We start from the raw sequence: 19,560 nt of genomic DNA on the forward strand, positions 1-19,560 counted from the left end.
TTACACTTTTTATTAGAATGAAGTGCTGTTCAGGAGTATGAGACCTGCAGGAAAATCAAAGCTTGTTTCAGAAGAATAAACAAAAGAAGAGGAAAAAACATATAGGAACAGCATTTCTACCTTTAATATATTTTCTGTAGTCACCTTAATCTCTTTATTGTCTGTATGTAATAAGTGCTTCTGCATTCTCATGCAGCAGTGAGTGTAAGGTGGCAGTCATGACTTGTCAGTAGAACTGATAAAAGCATTGCTGTGATATCTGAACCACAGCAGTAAAATAACCCTCTTGTAAGGACTTTTCCTAACCTTATTGCTTCGTTTTTGGGCCAGAAGGTCATGCAGTGGCTTTCCTACAGAATGGTTTTGGAAGGGAGCTGAGCTGAGCTGCCTGTGGCTGGCTGAGGCCGGGAAGTGGGTGGGCAGGCTGGGAGCAGGGGAATGCTTGTCCATGGATGGTGTCAGGAGCTGGAGGCTGGCAGGCAGCAGGGCTGTCTGCACACCCAAGTGTCTGTCCTGAGGAGGCAAGGCAGGCTGGCTTTAGGGGATTCTAGATGGAGACATGATAAGGGTGGTAAGGAGAAGCTGGGAAGGGAGATGTCAGGTCTGCTTTCTTTCCATGTCACTGTCATATCTGTGTGTTAATTTTTCACTATCCAAAGGCCATTTGGCTGTTGGGAGGCAGCAGTGTGGAGCTCAGGCTGATAGGCTTTGTCATGGCTGTTAAGCTGAAAGAAAGGCGAGCAAGGCTTCCGCTGACCCCATGGGCACAGTATTCAAGTACCAGGAAAATGAGAGCAGAACTTGGAAGCATTATCAGAATAGCACTCGGGTTTGAAGTTGTTCCATGACAATATCCAGTGCTTGCTGTGTGCCTTCAGAGGGAAGCGTGGGGGGTGCCCAGGAGGCAGACAGGCAGCTGATAGTTTGGTTCTTCTGACCGATGTCTATCTTGAGGTTTACTGAATGTCCGAGCCAGATTTGTGGAATACTTGGCCTGAGCTGCCTGTGGAGGGTTGGCTACTAATGATTTCCAGCAAGCTGTGTCATTAACTTTGCTGAGTTACACTCCTAAAGCTTAGTGCATAATCAGCTTATTGAAGGATTGTGATTTATGGCTTCATGTCTTGTTAGCAAGGTTCCTTTTGATATTTTCTACTTTGTGGCATTCAAACTTCCATTTTTGTTGTCTGTCAGGCATGGGCTGACAGTTTTACCAGTCAGAGACAGTTCCCTATAAAAGTGAAGGGCAAAACTCTCATTGACTTCAGAAGTGTAATAGCAGGTGTAAAATTTGTAAGAAGAGAGTCTCCCATGTCAGCTCAGTGAACGGGAACATGCCTGAGACTTGATTTTGGTGTTGCTTTTTGTGTTCTGCCACCACTGGAGCTAGCTTACGGATTTGTGGCCATTCTCTGGATCTGAAACTGTGGTTTCCTTGCTCCTTAAATCATCCCCATTGAGGGGCTTGGGCCTGAGCTTGGATCTTCAGCTGCTGGTCCAAGTCTCCTGTCTGCCAAATGCATCATTGTGGAGACCTCTTGGAGCCAAACTTGATCGGGCAACTTCATGGTCAGGGGAATTAAGCCTGATCTGTTGCTCAGGGTCTCAGGCTGTATTGCTTCAGGTCTGTGAATCACTGTTCCTTTCCTCTTGGCTGTGGCATTCCCTCCATCCATCTCTTTAACATATGATAAAATACTTGGTTCACACTGTTCCCTACCGCAAATCTGTGGGTAAAAGAAGATTGCGATTTTTTCCTCTGTGCACCTTCCCTACTTTAATGAAATTCTGCTGGATCTTTGTAATGTTGCCTCTACTGTCCAGTCAGAGTCGTTTGGCACTGGTAAGGTTTGGATATTAATATGGTCATGGGCACACACAGACGCTTCCTTGAGTCTCCTTAGGAAAAATCATACGAGCGTCAGTGGCAGCAAACCTAATAAATGCCTGTCTTTTTTCTGCTTTTGAGCTGTGCCTTCCCTCTGTGGTTTATGAACAACAGCAGCACAGCCAGGCCGTGCATCACTCACTAGACACAGCTCCTGTAGTGCCCAAATTATGGCTAATAGTTAATTGCATTTCCCTGCCCTCCCAATGTACTGCTAATTCACATAGGTGGGCTTCAGCAGCTCCTGCCAGGACTGTGTGGGAAAACACAGCAGGTGCATGGACTTTTTGGAGTCTATTGGGAATGCCCAGGAATTTTTTGCATTTAGACTTACAAAGCAGATCCCGTCTTTTCTCTATGCATTCGTAGTTGGTTGCATGGGAGAGATTTTTCTAACAACATACACAGTCAACATTTCTGCTTCCTGCTCTCTGAACTCCCGAGGGGTTTGAGGTTGGCCCCTGGTTTTTGTTTGTAATCCTGGAAGCAGCTGAAAGTTTAGTAGGATTGAGTATTCAAACAATATTCAGTATTCAGCAAGATACTTTCAGATGGAAAGTGTAATCAGAACACACACTCCTACTGTTTCTGCCTTCCTCCTGGAGAAGTTGCTGTGTTTTTTTACGTAACTGTAGTTCTTTTTGTAACTCTGTCCCTCATCTGGACAGCTGAAATTTCCAGAAGTGCAGTGGTGTGCATTGCATTCCCGTGTTGTTTCTCTGTGTGGGCTCAGAAAAATGTCCTTGATCTGCCCAGGGCAATGAATGGCAAAATTCTCCCTGGGAAACCACTGTACTTTTCCTTAATCAAATCTGACCTCATTTAAGGCATGAGTTTAAGGTGTTCAGTTTAATTGTAACATTACGCACGCTGCTTCTTGACCTGCTTTGAAGGACAAAGTATTCCTATTCATCATTTGTAATTGCTGCAGCCTGTCTGTAGTACATTCCTGTCTCTCCAAGACTCTAAATTGTTCTTAATAAAGCTGTGTGGGCTAATTGGAACCAACAGATGTCTTTGTGTACTCCCTCCCAGTTATCCCCAGTCTTCTAGGCAGATTACCTGCTCCCATCCCACCAGTGCTGCAGATAGGATTGGGTTTATTTTGTTTGGGTTTTTGTTTTTCAGGGAGTTAAAATGTGAGGCACAGTTATATCCCGGGGCAGGCAGTGACTTGTTAACAGCTTGCCATCCATCTGTGGTATGGGTCAGTTGAAGGCATGTCTGGCTTTCTGGTAAATACAAATGTGTGTTTTTGTTGCTTCAGTTGCCCAGGCCTGATTTCAGCTTTGAGCATTGCAGTGTACCTGAGGGGCTTTCCAAATGGCTCAGTGTGAGAGGCCTTTGTGCCTCCCTGGTTCCTGGCCTGGCTGACAGGGACACGTAGTGCTGTGGTCACAGATGCCATCGAGGCATCTGGGTGGGAGTTGGTACCCACAAGCCTGGTGCAGGCTGCCTGCATAGTTCAACCTTTCAAAAAATGCAGAAAATATCCCTGTTTTGGGTTGTTTCTCCAAAGATGGAAGATATATTTAGATGAATCCCTTGGGTTTTCTTTCTGTTTGTTTGTTGTGTGCTTTAGGGATGATTAGGAATGGATTTGAGAGTTGATGTTCTTCTGAGTGGCTCCTGCAAAGTGCTGGGTTCTCTGGTCTCAGCAAAGCTTGAGTGAAGCAGATGTTGTCTTCTCTACATCACTGTAAGAGTACTCTACCTCCTGTGGGACTGGATCCCAAATGTTCTTTTGACTCGTTCCTTCCTGTTATAGAAAGGTTAAAAGAACATTTTTGTTCTCATCAAATGTTAAGTGGAAGGGTTACAGCAGGCTCAAGAGCCACAAGCCTCTTGTTTCAGCAAGTGTTTTTATAAGGATGTAAAAGATGCCTGCAGAATTAGGTGTGTAAAAGCACAGTCCATTTAATAATATATTAGCTATTAAGGTGTTAATATACCTTTCTTGAGAGTATTTTCACAGCTTTGCCATTTATATGTCTTATATAAAATCTAAAATTAAAATCTGGAAAACTATTTTCCCCTTTCCCTTCACTCAGAGCAGTTTTCATATGGAGTTTGAAACATTTTCTCCCTGAAGCTGTATCTCTAATCATGGTGGTTTTATATTTTTTCTTACAGCTTTTTGATCATGTTGCTGAATGCCTGGGAGACTTTATGGAGAAACAACAAATCAAAGACAAGAAACTGCCAGTCGGGTTTACATTCTCCTTCCCCTGTCGACAAACCAAGCTAGATGAGGTAAGAAGATTTCACAATTTTCTTAATACACAGAAGAGCTGCCATGTTATTAAAACACTGCCATGAAAGCAGTATCCCAGACAGGTCTCATTCTGGGGATAAATGAGTATTATATTTTGCTGTCAGACTGTGTTTGTGTTTATGTTTCTGCCTGAAAGAGCTGGGTAACAAAAGGGGAGGAGACAGCTGATGTTTTGTGCTGAGCTCCTCGGTGTTACAGTTTACCCTCTAAACATGGCAGTGGTTTTCCCCGCCTCCTGTGCAGCCTTTTTCACCTCCCCACGGGGTGTGATTGGGAAGGAGCCAGCCCAGCAGGGTTTGCTCGGGTTTTGCTGCCCCTCACAAATACACACGGATCCGGATCCGGGTGTCCCTGCCGAGCAGTGATCCCGAGCCGTGCCACCAGTCAGACAGGTCACCTGGAACCAGCCTGCTTTACAGAGAGGTGGGGATAACCAGCCTTGGGCAGTGGCTGATGAGATTGCCAAGGACAAGGATGCTGTGGTGTTCTCCTCCTTTTGCTCCTTGTACCACAAATGACTCAGCAGCCTCCCGGTACAGCATTGCCATGGTAACCGTGTAGCAAATGGATGCAGGAAAGTTAAATCTACACAAAACACGCAGAGGTTGCCCTGTTAAAGCACGACCTGCTTTTCCAGCTTGCAGGTCTCTAGGTTAGCCTGGTGCAACGGCCCCTCAGATGCTGCTGCTGAGGAGGGCCAGGTGAGGTATGATTTTCATTACGTTTCGTACTTCTTGAGCAGTGCTGAGAGCTGAACCCAAGGGTGCTAACTAACTCAGGGTCTGAGAGCAGTTCAGAGCAGAGAGCTGCCTTTACCTGCATCAGATCAGAAGACATGAGTTGACCTTGGGGCAGCTCTCCCATCTGGCTGTGGTGCATGGTAAGGCTCAGGCTCCTGACCACAGCAGAGCCGTGCTGGGGATGTGGTTGTGAAGTTGAGTTGCCCTTGGGAAGGTTTGCTTAGCTGCATGATGAAAGCAAATGTCTGTGGGTTGGTCTGCTTCAACCAGCTGGGATAGAACTGCGCTTGTGTGGGGTAGGCAGCATGTGGGGTGCCATGGGGACACCTGAGCAGTGGCAGAGTGGAGTGGGACACTAAAGAGACAAGGGAGGAGGGTGTCTCTTAAAGAGAAAAGCCGGCAATGTTGACAAATGCCAGCAAAGTTGATGGTTTTGCTGATGTGTTTGGAGTGTTTGAAAAATACGTTTTTTTTCTCCCCTGGATTCTGTGGGCCAGGTTTGTTCTTGGATTGATGCTTCTGCAAGGCTGTGCTTGCCTGGGTGCTGTTTTCTTGTGCTTGGTGAGCAGCAGGAGGCAAGGTGGTCCCCGTTTGCTCCAAGGGTGATAAGATGGGCAGCGCATGGTTGGGCCCCACTCAACTCTGCTGCATTCCAAGGGCTCCTTTCTGCTGCCAAGGCTTTGCTGGTGAAGGAAAAATTTCTTCCAGCACAGTGGCCAGTAACGCTGAGAGGAGCTGCTCTTTGCCAGTGTGGTTTGACCAGTTTCTTAGAAAAGTTTTGTGAAACAAGGTGCCCTTTTTGCCCGTGAGAAGCCGTGCCAGCAGAGCGGGCTTTGCTCACAGTTTCCCTGCACAGCAGCATGGGGCTTTGCTGGGTCTCTAAATGATGCCCACGAGGGCAGCACATCGGCAGAACTTAGACAAACTGAGTTTGTGGTCTAGGGGTAGGAGGGATCTCCTGGTCTGGAAAGAGCTGCCCTGACCCTCTGTCCCCTGCAGCTATCTCAGTTTGGAGAGAAAATTTGATTTTTAAGCTGAGATATGGGCAAACGTACACCTGGGCATTGCCTGCTTGTGCCTACAGGCTTCAGCTTTTCTGTTTTTTAGCTTCTTGGACTCCTGTTATGACAGATGTGAATATTGTGGTGGGTATGGAAAGCTGAGCTGGTTTGAGTTGTCTTTCTGTCAGTTGATTACTGTCAATGCTCTTTTCTTTCTTTTATTATTATTTACCTGTACACTGAATGCTCTGATTCAGCCAGGCATTATGTAAATAGCAAAAGATCAGTGTAGTCATTACCTTGGGGGACTTGCAGGCTCTTCATGATGGTTTGCAGACAAGGAATTCAATACCAGGATTTCCTTTTTGATCTGTGCTGTAAAATAGGGACGTGTACTGTTCCATCCCCAGTATTGTCATTTGCCTCAACCCATAAAAACCATCCCACAGTTAAACAAGCCCAGACAGATGGGACTCCAGGCAGTAAATGTGCAGCAGCCCGATCCCCACTGCAGCTGAATCCTGGACATGCCAACATCATGTCCCTGCTCTGTACTCAGCCCTGTACAGTCAGCTGTTTCTGAAAGCAGCCTATTTCCATGGCCCAAAAGGATTAAATGGTTTTCCAAGAAAAACTGTCGAGGAGTAGCAGGGAGAAGAGTAGGCTGAAAATACAAAATGCAAACACACCATTTTCTAGCAAGGGAGGGGAAAAGAATATTCCATCTTTCAGCTTACTGTAATTAGAATTTAAGACTGCCAGTTGTCTCAGGTTGGGTTGTTAGAGGTCATGTGAGAAAAAAAGACCTGAAGGTTCATTTGAAATACAAAATCCTGTTTTTAAAAACAAGGTAAAAAAAAATTAAAACAAATCAGTGTGTGTCTTATGGTTTCATCCTGTTGAATGTTGCTGTCTTGTTTTATTTATCAGGGTATTCTGATAACCTGGACGAAGCGCTTCAAAGCGAGCGGAGTGGAGGGAGCAGATGTCGTGAGGCTGCTTAACAAGGCCATCAAGAAACGTGGGGTAAATTGCACTTCTTTTTCCTTTGTAGCTGTGTCTCAGCTTTGTCAGGGACCGCTCTTCATGTCACTCACTTGAGCAGGTGGTCTGAGTGGTGGTGGAGCTCTGCTTTCTTGCATGAAAATGCGTGGGTTTGCTGGAAAAATGAAGCGGCGCCAGAGCTGTTGTGTGGAAGCTGTGATTTTCCTCACAGCACAGAACTGAGTTGCTGTGTCGTGGCTTTTCGCTGGCAACCTTCAGTGATTTTATCACTCTTCAGAAACTGAAGAAGTGCTGTGTGGCAGTGCTGTGGCTTTTCAGTGATACCAACGCGTCCCATTCCTGAGAAACTTGTTTCTCATGGACTGGACTCAGCTCAGTTGTGCACCTGCTGTGCGTGGGAGCAGGAGAGGAGCTGAGTAGAAGAGAAGGGGATTTCAGGCTCAGCAAGCTGCTGCTCCCTGCAGTTTCTCAGTGTTGACTTTATAGAGAGCGAAGGTGACCAGGTTGCTGATTTAAACAAATAAAAAGGCACTGAGCATGAGAGGGAATTAATTTGGTTTTGCATAATGCTTGCAGCCAGGTCATATGTTGATTACTCAGCATCCAAAAATTCACTGGAAACTGTGAAGTATTTGCTTTCTTTGGGTGGTTGCGGACTCCAGCAAACCTGAATTTTGCCATCACCAAACAGCATTACTGGAGTCAGGTACTGTCATTAGTCTTGGCAGAATCACACACTGAAGAGCCTGGAAAAAGGAATGGCTGCATTTCATTTATCAAATTGCATTATTTTTGTATTAAAATCTTCTCTTGAAATAAAACACACTGATGATTTGAATGAATCTACAAGAAATATTTTCCAGGTTGAGTCCTCAAGCAGCTGCTTCAAAATCATTCCATGACATTTCAGCCCTTTCCTTTCCTGCCTAAGTGTGCTTATGTGAGAGCAGGCCTGTGCTCTCTAGAGTGCTCCTAGTGCTGTTTCATTGCTTGCATTAGTCTGCTCTGCCTTCTTGGGTACGTGGGATGAGGAACTGGCAGACGGAACAGGGAAGTATTTTAAAAGATGAGCTGTTAGTATTCAGACAGATTATTTGCCTCCTGTTCCTCATGAAACTCTTTGCTGAAAGCAAGGCTGGTGAGGCCCAGCATTTTCCCAGGTAACGATTTGCTGCTCCCCAGGACTACGATGCGGATATCATGGCCGTGGTCAACGACACCGTGGGGACCATGATGACCTGTGGCTTCGACGACCAGCGCTGCGAAGTCGGCTTGATCATTGGTAATGCTCGTCGCGGCCGCGGGGCTGCTCTGCCTCGGCCTGGCCGGCCTGCTCAGCACCCTCTGCTGTGCTTTCCCCCAAGGCACCGGCACCAACGCCTGCTACATGGAGGAGATGCGGCACATCGACCTGGTGGAGGGGGACGAGGGCAGGATGTGCATCAACACCGAGTGGGGGGCCTTCGGAGATGACGGCTCGCTGGAAGACATCAGGACCGAGTTCGATCGAGAGATTGACCGTGGATCCCTTAATCCTGGGAAGCAGCTGTGAGTCAGGCAGTCATTTGGGGACATTTGCTCTGCTGTTTTCTGTCCTGTGCCCCGTTTCCCACTTGTGTCAGGAATTCTGCAGTTCAGTAAAGCTTTGCCTCTGGTGAGGCAAACCTCTGGCTGGGCTGGGCATTACAGTGGCACAGCTGGGCTCTGCTTCCCAGTGATGCTCCTGGATTCGTGGGTGACTGCTGTCCTCTCCTGCAGGTTTGAGAAGATGGTCAGTGGGCTGTACATGGGGGAGCTGGTAAGGCTTATCCTGGTGAAGATGGCCAAGGAGGGGCTGCTCTTTGAAGGGAGAATCACCCCTGAGCTTCTCACCAAAGGGAAGTTTGAGACAAAGCATGTTTCTGCCATTGAAAAGTGAGTAATCTATCCCTTTTCACTCCTTGGGCTTCACAGTGACTCTGAATGTTAATTTTCCTGCTCTTCTTGCTTTGTGGGGAAGCCTGCTGCTTTAGTGGTTCTCTGCTGCCTGTGCAGAGCTGGCATGTGGGGACCTCCAGCAGACATTCTATACCCTCCTCCCCAAAAATTTTCTCTCCTTCTGTGTTGGGAGGAACCCTAAAGTCTGCCAGTCCATGCAGCTTTCAGGGTACGAGCTGTAGTGCCTCTCTCACTGCTCACAGAGTGCAGCTAAACATGGGAGTGAGTTGGCTTAGTGCCTCCTAGCAAATACTTGTGCTGCTCCTTGCTGTATCCCTGGGATTGCTGGGCAGAAAGAAAATAAGTGTGACAAGGCAGAGCATTCAGTCTCGTAGGCAGGGCTGGGTGCTGCACAGTGACCTCTGAGCTATGTGCCAGTTGGTTTCTTAGAGTGTCATCACCCCTTTGGTCAGTACTTAGAGGCTCTTTCCCCCTCTGTTTTTAAAATTCACATCACTGGGATAGTTTGTACCACAGTCATTGGGCTTTTTCTTTTTGAAATGGCCATATGACACCAAGGGAACATTCTATAATACCTCCTGCCACAGTTTACTCCTGTCCTTGCAGACCATGTTATCTGAACAGCTTTCCATTAAAATGTGTGTGTTCATTTGTCTTAACCATAGAGGTCTGTATTGTGGACCAAGGTAATGTTGAACAGCAGTGAGAAGAATGCAATTACTGAGAAATTCAGTTATTAAGAGGAAAAATTTGCCCTGAAATCCTTCTACCTTACTTCCTGAAGAGACATTTTGGTTATAAAGTGGTTATAGGGGGCACATCCCTGTGCAGCTTCAAATTTCTAGCAAGGTGCAAGAGTCCTTAAAAATGGAGTTAGGGATGACAAGATGTATACCCCCTGTATTTTTGTCTGGGAAATGACCGAGCTGGACAAGGAGAAGTTTTGCCAGAAGATTTGCTCTCAGGCTGGATGCTCATGAGGATAAAACAATGCAAGAGGCAAAGATTCAGTGGGGTTGTAAAAGCCTGAAAAGAGGCTTTTAGGATTTAAATTTTAGGATGAAATTGCTTAGGCAACCTTTGCTCAGGGTTTTGTTTTTTGCACTGGGCTTAATTTATCAAGACATGTGAGGGAGTGAGTGTGGGATTAGGTGTGTGCTCAGGCCTGTGCTGAATTGTGGGGCTGAGAGAGAATCATGATTGTAATGAAAAAGCATTTTAATTCCTCCAGGTCCTTCCCATAGTGCGGCTGCACGTTTTATTTCAAGCCTCACAGAACTTTCTAGTCCAGATCTCTTAAGAAATGTTCTAATTTCCTCAAACCCCAGGCAGGGACATCCGTGTTTGGATGTGCCTCAGTTCTGCAGTCCAGTCCATGCCTGCTAAGAACCCCTTTTTTGCTTTGCAGGAGCAAAGAAGGTTTGAACAAAGCCAAAGAAATCCTGACCCGGCTGGGGGTGGAGCCGTCCCCCGAGGACTGCATTGCTGTCCAGCACGTCTGCACCATCGTGTCCTTCCGCTCGGCCAACCTGGTGGCCTCCACCCTGGGCGCCATCCTCAACCAGCTGCGGGATAACAAGGGCGTGGGCCGGCTCCGGACCACCGTGGGGGTGGATGGCTCCCTCTACAAGATGCACCCACAGTGAGTCCCTCTGCTCCTGCCACGGGCTCTGGTTTGCAAAGGGGTGAGCATGGTGAATGTGTCATCCCAAGACATCACCTGGGCAGGCTGGGAGATGATGAACCCAAAGCATGGGCATGGGGGTTTTGGTCTGGAGCTGGGGGGCTTGGGGGAAAGGAGAGATGTCTTTGGAGTGAAGAAAAGAACCAAAACCCTGAGTATCTGCATAGTGCAATGTCAGGGAAAACTGTGGTGGTCTGGGTAGATGCCTTAAGGTATCACCAAGAAACCTCTTGGAAGGAGAGTTTCTTTGTACAAAACACTTCTTTGTGCCCATGGGTTGGGCTGTGAGGAGACCTGCATTAATTCATCTCCATTTCCAGTTTAATGTCCATGCCTAACCCTATTTTTGCCAGTCTTTTCTGAAGATACGCTTGGAAACCAGGGGAGGGAAAAAATAGTGCTTAGATTTCTGTGGCCTTTAAAAAACTGGCTTTGTCTTGTTTCTGCCCATCTTGAAAGTTACATTTTTAGTCAAGCAGCTGTATAGATTTATGTAGAAATCAGAAAATTATGTTTATTGGGGGAACTTCTGAAAAGAGAAGTGTGCTTAATGTTTCATTTTCAGTTTCTCATTATTTGTTGAAAAAGATAATTTCCTCTGTTAAAAAAAACCATAGAATTTCAGCAAACAAAAAAGTTCCCAAGGATGCTGTTCTGACTAGCTTTTCCAGATTGGACAAGGTCTGGAGACTGTTAAAATAATAAACATGGACAGTTTTGGTTTCTTAACTGTTTCCCACACCATCTAAACCAGTGAGTTTGGGAGAGGACCACAGGAGAGGGAATCAGAGCAGAATTGCAGCCAGGGAGTTTCTCCCATCCAGGATCAGGGGATGAGACAGATGCTCTCCCCTGCTTTTTGCTGGCTTTGCTTAGAAATTCAGGGGGAAGGAGGCTGTGGGGAAGAACTGCTCTTCCCTGGCAGTTTTCCTTCTTGGGAGGCTGTAGCTAGTTTGAGCATGGTGAGTTTGCCCACTCCCCTTGCATTGGGTTGGTGTCAGCAGCGCAGATTTGGGGGGATGCAGCACAGATTTTGGGGGTGATGCAGTGCAAATTTTAGGGGATGGCAGTACAGATTTTGGGGGGGTGATGCAGTACAGATTTTGAGGGGGGATGCAGTGTGGAATTTGGGGGCAATGCAGTGCAGATTTTGGGGGGAAGGGCGGTGCAGATTTTGGGGGGTGATTCAGCACAGATTCTGGGGGGAGGGGCAGTGCAGATTTTGGGGGTGATTCAGCACAGATTTTGGGGGCATGCAGTGCAGATTTTAGGGGCAATGAGTGCAGATTTTGGGGGGTTGATGCGGCGCCAATTTTGTGGGGATGCAGTGCAGGTTTTGGGGGGATATAGTGCACATTTTGGGGGGATAGAGTGCATATTTTGAAGGGGGATGCAGTGCAGATTTTGGGGGGTGTGATTCAGCACAGATTTTGGGGGTGATTCAGCACAGATTTTGGGGGGTGATGAAGTGCAGATTTTGGGGTTGATTTAGCACAGATTTTAGGGGCGATGCAGCGCAGATTTTTGGAGGGGTGATGCAGTGCAGATTTTTGGGGGGGATGCAGATTTTGGGGTGTGGGCAGTGCAGAGGCCAGGCTCTCAGCCTCCCCTCCCCACAGGTACGCTCGGCGCTTGCACAAAACCACGCGGCGCCTGGTGCCGGACTCGGAGGTGCGGTTCCTGCTGTCGGAGAGCGGCAGCGGGAAGGGGGCGGCCATGGTGACGGCTGTGGCGTACCGGCTGTCGGAGCAGCACCGCCTCATCGACGAGACCCTGGCTGAGTTCAAGCTCACCCACGAGCAGCTGCTGCAGGTGAAGAAGAGGATGAGGGCAGAGATGGAAGCGGGGCTGAAGAAGAAGACTCACGAGACGGCCAAAGTGAAAATGCTGCCCACCTTCGTCCGCAGTACGCCGGATGGGACAGGTAGAGTGTGCCCTCGCTGCAGCCCAAAACGGGCTCCCAGTTTGGTGAGGCTGAGCAGATCTGGTGTGACCAAAGAGGAACCTGAGCTGTGAAGAGGAGATCTCAGCACTGGCCCTGCTGGCCTGTGTTGGTTGCTGGCAGCCTGGTGCTGTGTCCTTGCCTCAGGGCGTGAGCAAAGTCACAGCTTGAGGGGAGAAAATCACAGCTGGGATCATAAAACCACAACTGGGATTGTAAATCCAAACCCACACGAAGCCTGTTGACGTTACTCGGGTACTTTGCATTTCAGGGTGGCTGGCCAAATGTCGGCTTTCTCTCAGGGAACAGTTGTGTGGGTCTTTTTTCCCTTGTTGGTGTAAAGTAAAACAAAATAATCAGAGTAGCATCTAAAATCCTCCTTTGATGATGATCTTCCCTAGAAGCAGATTTTCTATCAAAATATTTCAAGAGAAGCATTTCTTCAGATTTTACTTAGGCTTCTTCAAATAAACACACATATTCTTTTGCAGAGAATGGAGACTTTCTGGCACTTGACCTTGGAGGAACAAACTTTAGAGTTTTGCTGGTGAAAATCCGCAGCGGTAAAAGGAGAACAGTTGAGATGCACAACAAGATCTATGCCATTCCCATAGAGGTGATGCAGGGAACAGGAGAAGAGGTATTTGTGTTTCTGTTTGGCTGCACTGCTGCTTTTTAAATAACTCCTTAAGAGCAGATAACACGTACAGCTTCAAACATGATGACTTTTCTCTTCAAAGCTGTTTGATCACATCGTTACCTGCATTTCTGACTTCCTGGATTATATGGGGATAAAAGGCGCTCGTCTTCCTCTTGGCTTCACCTTTTCCTTCCCCTGCAAGCAGACCAGCCTGGATGCTGTAAGTTCCTTAGTATTTTTTGAATCTGCTTCTGTGCATATGCCAGGTCTGGTTTCTCTGCCTTCGTGTCATCCACATGACAGGTACAGGAAGGTCGTACGAGGGGAAGGTTCATGCACTGACCCTGACCAGTACAGCTGCTCCTATAAATAGTTCCTTTAAGGGTAGTAATGCAAATGCTGCTCAGCCCGTGGCTGTGACAGATAAGAGCATTTAAATTTTCCATGGTGGTCACGTCCCTTTTTTAAGGCATTGTGTTTTTTCCAACTGTGTAAACCTGCTGGTCTGTGACACTTCCCTGGTTTTGCAAGCAGTAAGCAAAAGTCCATCCCTGCTGCCAGTGCCTATTCCCAGCTGATCTTGGTCTCACTGGATGGAGTGGTTGCACCAGTCTGTGGGCTGTGTCACCCTGAGGGTGACAGTGTGGCCTGCAGCACATCCCTGACAAATGGACTTGTGTTCTTTATACTTGTGTGTTTAACTTCTTCACTGCCACATACTTACACCAACCTCTACTGCTGTTAATAGTTTCCTGTGTACTTAGCTGGGGTTTCTTTTGAGAAAGGCATATTTTTCTATAACACTTTTTGGGGTTTTTGAGTTTGTTGTTCCTGTCACACTTTTTTTTTTTTTAAATTTTATTGCATTGCTCTGGAAATGTAGAGCCCGATCATAATTAATTGTTTTAGATGCAAATTCAACATGTTGAGGAGATATTTTCACAGAGACTCTTCTGTAAAACATCACACTAAAGTATTTGAAATGTTATGTGCACAGAATAACATTTCAGTCCAATTTTAGCAACTTGATAACCTATTTTCTTGCTTTATAGGGTATCCTTCTCAATTGGACAAAAGGCTTCAAAGCTACAGACTGTGAGGGAGAAGATGTGGTATATTTACTTAGAGAAGGAATTAAAAGAAGAGAGGTGATTTTTATTTTTTTCCTCATTCTACTCCTCTCCAGACTTGACAGACCTTGTGGGTCTGGCTGGGTCCCTCTTGCAGGATTTGTGTGCCTTGTAGACACAGACTGTGCCTCCTGTCTTGCACAGTAGATTGTTTTTCCCCAGAGGCTTCCAAATTTGCCAGAACTTTCAAGGCTTCTTTAAAACTCTGTGTCAGTTTCCACATGCATGGAGAAAGAAGGAGTTTTCAGAATGGTGACTGTAGGAATGTACCTCAGTTCACTCTAAGACAGTTTTCTTCTTCTTGATCTTGGAAAAGCCTCAACCAGTTTAACCAAAACTTTCTAGGAAGGGAAGAAAAATAGCCTGAGAAGGGTGTTAATTTTGCACAGTTTTTATCACCCAGTCCAAAGGAAGTCTTAAAACCTTTTTTACTGGAATTGCTGCACAATTCCTGTGATGCTGAAGGTTTGTACCATGTGCCTGTATAAAATGATAGGTCCTTAAACATTCCTAAGCTGAGGAGACCAGCCAGGGATTTACCTCGTTCTGAGGATGGTCTGTCATAGGTAGAGCATACACCTTTAGCTGCCTGCTGGTAGATCAGGTTCCTGTTTTTGCATGTGTGAAATCAGGCTGTTGATTTCAGCTGTTTGTCTCCAGTGTGTTTCTACAGCATCCCCTTTGGTGTGAGGGACTTGCCCCTAGCCCAGAATTCTCACTGCTGTTTTCTCTCCCCCACAGGAATTTGACTTGGATGTGGTGGCTGTGGTGAATGATACAGTGGGCACAATGATGACTTGTGCTTATGAAGATCCAAACTGTGAAATTGGGCTCATTGTGGGTATGTGTTAGAGCTGCTTTTTATTAAACAGCATGTCCACACATCTGTCTGTATTCTCTTGGAGACATCCCTGTGGTTAACTGAAAATAAAGCTAAGATATCTAGGAATGAAAGAGAGCAAAATTCAACAGCCAGCTTAGTTCTGTCCACAGTCAGTTGAGATAAGCAGAAGTTGTGATGCACACTAAGTCCTACCTGTTTTATCTGGTAAAGGCAGAGTGCTGCCTGGGAGGAGGGCAGATGTGGGCTCAGAGAGCCTCACCAACTCCTGGAGTTCCCATTAGTTTATCCTGTAAGAGCTTCCCTGCTGGGGTGTTCCGGTGGCCCACAGCTTTCCTCAAGCTTGAGGTCTCTCAGAACAGAGTTGCAAAGCGCAGCCACAATTCCCAAATGGCGTGTGGTGGAGAGCTCTGGCAGATTGAGTGCAGCGACACGCAGCTCCCTTCCCAGCAGTGAGACAGCTGAAGTCATTCCACAGGCGACTTTGCAAATGCCACGCTTGGGGAGCCTGAGTCACAGGGCAGTGTGAATTCCCAGAGCTCCCCAGGGACATGAGTTTTCTGTGGGAGAGAGGGGGACGAGGCACCTGCGAGCTTTAGGAGCGCTCTCAGTTGCGAGGTGGCTTGTGGGAAAAGAAAACGCCACCAATTTCTCCTCCAGACAGTTGGAAAATGTCCAGGATGAGTCAGCACAGTGCAGTGTGGGTAGGAGGCCGTGTCTGCACGGCTCTGTTGGTGGTGTTTTCAGGAGCCAGAATTGCCTAAAGGAAGGGCAGCGTGTCCTTGGGGTGAGGAGAACATCCCCACTGCAGCCCTGCCAGATCTGCTGTGCAGCTGCTCTGTCTGTGTGCAGAGCAAGGTGTCAGAGGTGGCCTGGCTACCTCTGGGGTAAGTGGAATGAAAGCCCCAGGGCTCTGACAGCTCCCTCTGCCCTGCCTGGATTGCCTGGCTGATGGCACCTGAGGGAGGTTGAATTTGATCTGGTTTGGTCCTGCAAACCTGGCTCTCAGCCTGCAAACCCAGACGTTCCCCTCGCCAAACCCTGTGCTGTGGCTCAGCTCTCCTGCTGCAGGGGAGTACTGGGGGAGGATCTATTTTAGCTCAGACTGTATTGATATGATTCCCTAAAGAAATGGCAAAGGAAAACAGACCTGCTGTAGCAACTGGTGCATAATCTGGGATGCAGGGTTAAATGAGAGTTTGTTAAGTAACTTTAAGAGAACTTTTGCCCTGGTAGCAGCTAAAGCTGCCTCTCTTTGCTAATAAAGCTTTACTCCCTAAAGACCTCTGTGTATATGGAGCACTTTGCCACACTGCTTAGGATCCTCTTTGAGAAATATCAGATATGGACTCATCTCCACATGAAAGTAACCTTCCTGCTGGAGAACATAAGCAATTAAAATCAGAAACCCTCCCCAAGCAATCAGCTGGTGAAACACCTGCTGCCTAAAAACTTCCTGAGGCTTTTAGTTCAGCACATTTTCCCCTGAATTCTGTGGGTCCATGGGTTTTGTGGAAGGTGGTTCCCAACTGCAAAACCCAGCTGTCTGCTTCCTGGAGTTTTGGGGTCAGAAGCATGTAAGGTTTTGTGTGCTGAAAGTGCTGCCCTGCTCTTGCTCCCTGCAGTGTGGGAGCCTCAGCCCAGCTGTCCTGGGTGAGCTTTCTCTGAGCCACACTGAGCAATGCTCCACAGGAGTAATGTTCTCCTTCTGTTTAGGACTGTTGAAGAGTCAGGGTTTGGGGGTTTTTTGGATGATGTTTCAAATGATTGAACTACTTCTTTCAGAAAAAATCACATTCAGTATCGCCCAGAAGGTTTGTCAGGGCCGTGGTGCTGGCTTTGGTGTTGTTTTGTTCCAACCAAGGAGTAACTTGGGTGTCTGTTTCTCTCAGGAACGGGCAGCAATGCCTGCTACATGGAGGAGATGAAAAACATAGAAATGGTGGATGGTGAGCAAGGGCGGATGTGTGTGAACACGGAGTGGGGAGCGTTCGGGGACAACGGGTGCCTGGACGACATCAGGACAACATATGACAAGGCAGTGGATGACTTCTCACTGAATGCTGGAAAGCAAAGGTACTGCAGGAGAAATGGTGTGCTATGCATATAAATGTCAGGCTGCCTTAAGTGCTTTTAAAAGAGAGCTGGGTTTCTCAGTTAAGAGTGGAAAATGACTCCAGTCCTGCTATCCTGTGGGATCTCCCCTTTCTGTGCTTTTCCTGGATATTGCTTTTTTGTGACTTAATTGCTGGCATGGGACTCCACAGCAGGGCTTTTGGTGAGGGCTTCAAAAGTCTTGAAATTATGGAGAGACCCTTTTTGTCATCCTGTACTGAACTGAGGGGGATAAGATGGCTAGCCATTCTTTTTCTCTGGGTCTCAGGTTAATCTCTTTCAGCTAAACTCTCTTTGTGGAGAGCTGTGCCTATGGAAATCCTGAGCTTACACCAGCTGGTGTGGTTAAAGCTTGGAGCTACTCACTGTAAAGCAGTCAGGAGCTCTCTAGCAGTTGGAGACAGCTCTTATTTCACACAATTTTCTGGATGAGTAGGTCATGTTAAAGGGCCTGCCTTCCTTGCTCCCAGAGTTTGGTCCTGTTTTTGGGGCTCAGCTTTTGTTTGGGCAAGTGCTTCCCTGTCCCCTGCAGGAAAAAGTTGACAAGGAGGTGTGTACCCAGCACTGATGAAACTGGGCTGAGACTGTTGCTTGCTAGGACTAGTTTTTCATCATTTCTTTGCAGCAGTGCTTTGATGCCAGGAGCTTTTAAAAAGAGTTTGTGACAAGAGTAAATCTGTCCACAAAAACCTGAGGAATACAGACAAGTTGGCAAGTCCTTTGGGAAGCTGTTTAGAAGCTGAGGCTGAAACAGACCCAGAGGGGCCAACGTGAGCGAGCCTGACGCAGCAGCAGAGATGGCATGGAGTAACCTGCCAAAGGCAGTAGTGGAGACTGCCAGGGGAGTAATTTATTCCAGAAATAGTTAGGCACTCAGGAAGGAGGACTCTTGCTGGGTACAAGCTTGAGAGAGTTCATGGTATTAAATGGACTGCGTGGCCTGCTTCCAGCAGGATGGCGCGCTGGGCTCTGCTCGATCCAGGGCACACAAACCCTGCTGTAGAGCTTCAGGAGGTGAAATAAAGGATGTGTCACTGAATGCCCTTCTCAAGAAATGGAACTGTTCAGTTCTTGTTGGTAAGGACACAACTCACAGACCCCAAAACGCTCCATTCAAACCAGAATGATGCTGGAAGGGAGGGAGTGCAAAACACAGCTGAGAGCTCCAAACAGAAAAAGCTCAGTGGCTCAGTGCAGCAAAATTACAGGGAAACTACAAGGTACAGTCACTACAAATGCAGTGGTTTTAAGGGAGTCCTGTGCTTCAAAACAAACCCTCTGCAAGATAAAGGGTGGGAAAAACCACGTTCAGCCTCTTCACAGGACCATTGACCTGTAAGTTGGCACGCTGGTGGTCCAGGGCTGGTTTATGCCCTTCAGTTAATTCAAGTTAATTCAAGTAGGAAACTTCAGATAATTCCAGCAGGAAACCAGTTGTCCCAAAACTCCAGGGGAGAACCAAGCTGTCTTGAACCCCTTTCAGTCCCCAGCTGTGCACACAGGACCCAAGTTTCCCACTTGGCAGTCTTGCCTCAAGCTAGAGCGAGGAAATGCCTTCCACCTGCAGACCTCTGTCTAGCACGGGATAAGGAGTGTCCCAGGAGGGATGCTTAGCACTGGTACCTGCAGCCCTGTGTGGGTAACACACAGGCTGATAACACACCTGTGATGCTGCCTTTGCAAACATGGGCAGGTTCCCTCTGAGCTGGACTATCTTTCCTTGCAGGTATGAGAAAATGATCAGTGGGATGTACCTAGGGGAAATAGTCCGCAATATTTTGATCGACTTCACCAAACGGGGTTTCCTGTTCCGAGGCCAGATTTCAGAGACACTGAAGACCAGACATATCTTTGAAACCAAGTTCCTTTCTCAGATTGAGAGGTAAGAGCACTGCAGGGGAGGCTGCTTAGAGTGAAACAGTGTAGTGGTGTTCGTCTGGTGACACTGCTGGCCAAGAGGGACAGCTGGAGAGCATTGCTTGCTTCTCTGGAGAGAATTTGAGTTTTAATCTGTGCCTGTGCAGGAGGATTTTTTACAATATCCTCTGAATTTCTAGCAATGCTTACTTCTAAACCCTGGGAAGGGCTGTCAAGGATTCCCTCACTCTAACATTTTATTTCCTTGTTTGGAAATGAAGCCGTTTTCCTGGGCCCCTTGTGTGTGTTTAGCTGCAGTTGTGGAACTGAATGAACACTAGCTGAGTGAGCACTGCTTACTGGATGTTTTTGTGCTTTTATTGCTCGGACTCTGTATTTTGAAGCTTCTCTGAGGCTTTACGGGGAAAAAAATACCCCAAGGTCATCATTACAAATATTTTTCCTGGAATGCCTCATGGCATTCAGGAAGAGAAGGTGGGTCAA

General features: G+C 47.2%; 1 protein-coding gene across 10 annotated transcripts in view; it reads left to right on the plus strand.

The window, feature by feature from the left end:
* Positions 1–19,560, plus strand: part of HK1 (hexokinase 1) — a 49,633-nt gene that overhangs the window by 25,878 nt on the left and 4,195 nt on the right. For all 10 annotated transcript variants that reach the window (XM_086900174.1, XM_086900180.1, XM_086900175.1 and 7 more), the window contains 13 exons: positions 4,022–4,141; positions 6,835–6,930; positions 8,092–8,191; positions 8,274–8,457; positions 8,668–8,823; positions 10,256–10,489; positions 12,151–12,455; positions 12,965–13,113; positions 13,214–13,333; positions 14,166–14,261; positions 14,985–15,084; positions 16,977–17,160; positions 18,926–19,081. In XM_086900174.1, coding sequence (XP_086756300.1) covers positions 4,022–4,141; positions 6,835–6,930; positions 8,092–8,191; positions 8,274–8,457; positions 8,668–8,823; positions 10,256–10,489; positions 12,151–12,455; positions 12,965–13,113; positions 13,214–13,333; positions 14,166–14,261; positions 14,985–15,084; positions 16,977–17,160; positions 18,926–19,081 — 2,000 coding nt within the window. The remainder of the gene's footprint in view (positions 1–4,021; positions 4,142–6,834; positions 6,931–8,091; positions 8,192–8,273; positions 8,458–8,667; positions 8,824–10,255; positions 10,490–12,150; positions 12,456–12,964; positions 13,114–13,213; positions 13,334–14,165; positions 14,262–14,984; positions 15,085–16,976; positions 17,161–18,925; positions 19,082–19,560) is intronic.

Source organism: Cyanistes caeruleus, chromosome 8 (genome assembly GCF_971803275.1).
Source record: "Cyanistes caeruleus chromosome 8, bCyaCae1.hap1.1, whole genome shotgun sequence".
In the NCBI taxonomy this organism is placed as follows: Eukaryota; Metazoa; Chordata; class Aves; order Passeriformes; family Paridae; genus Cyanistes; species Cyanistes caeruleus.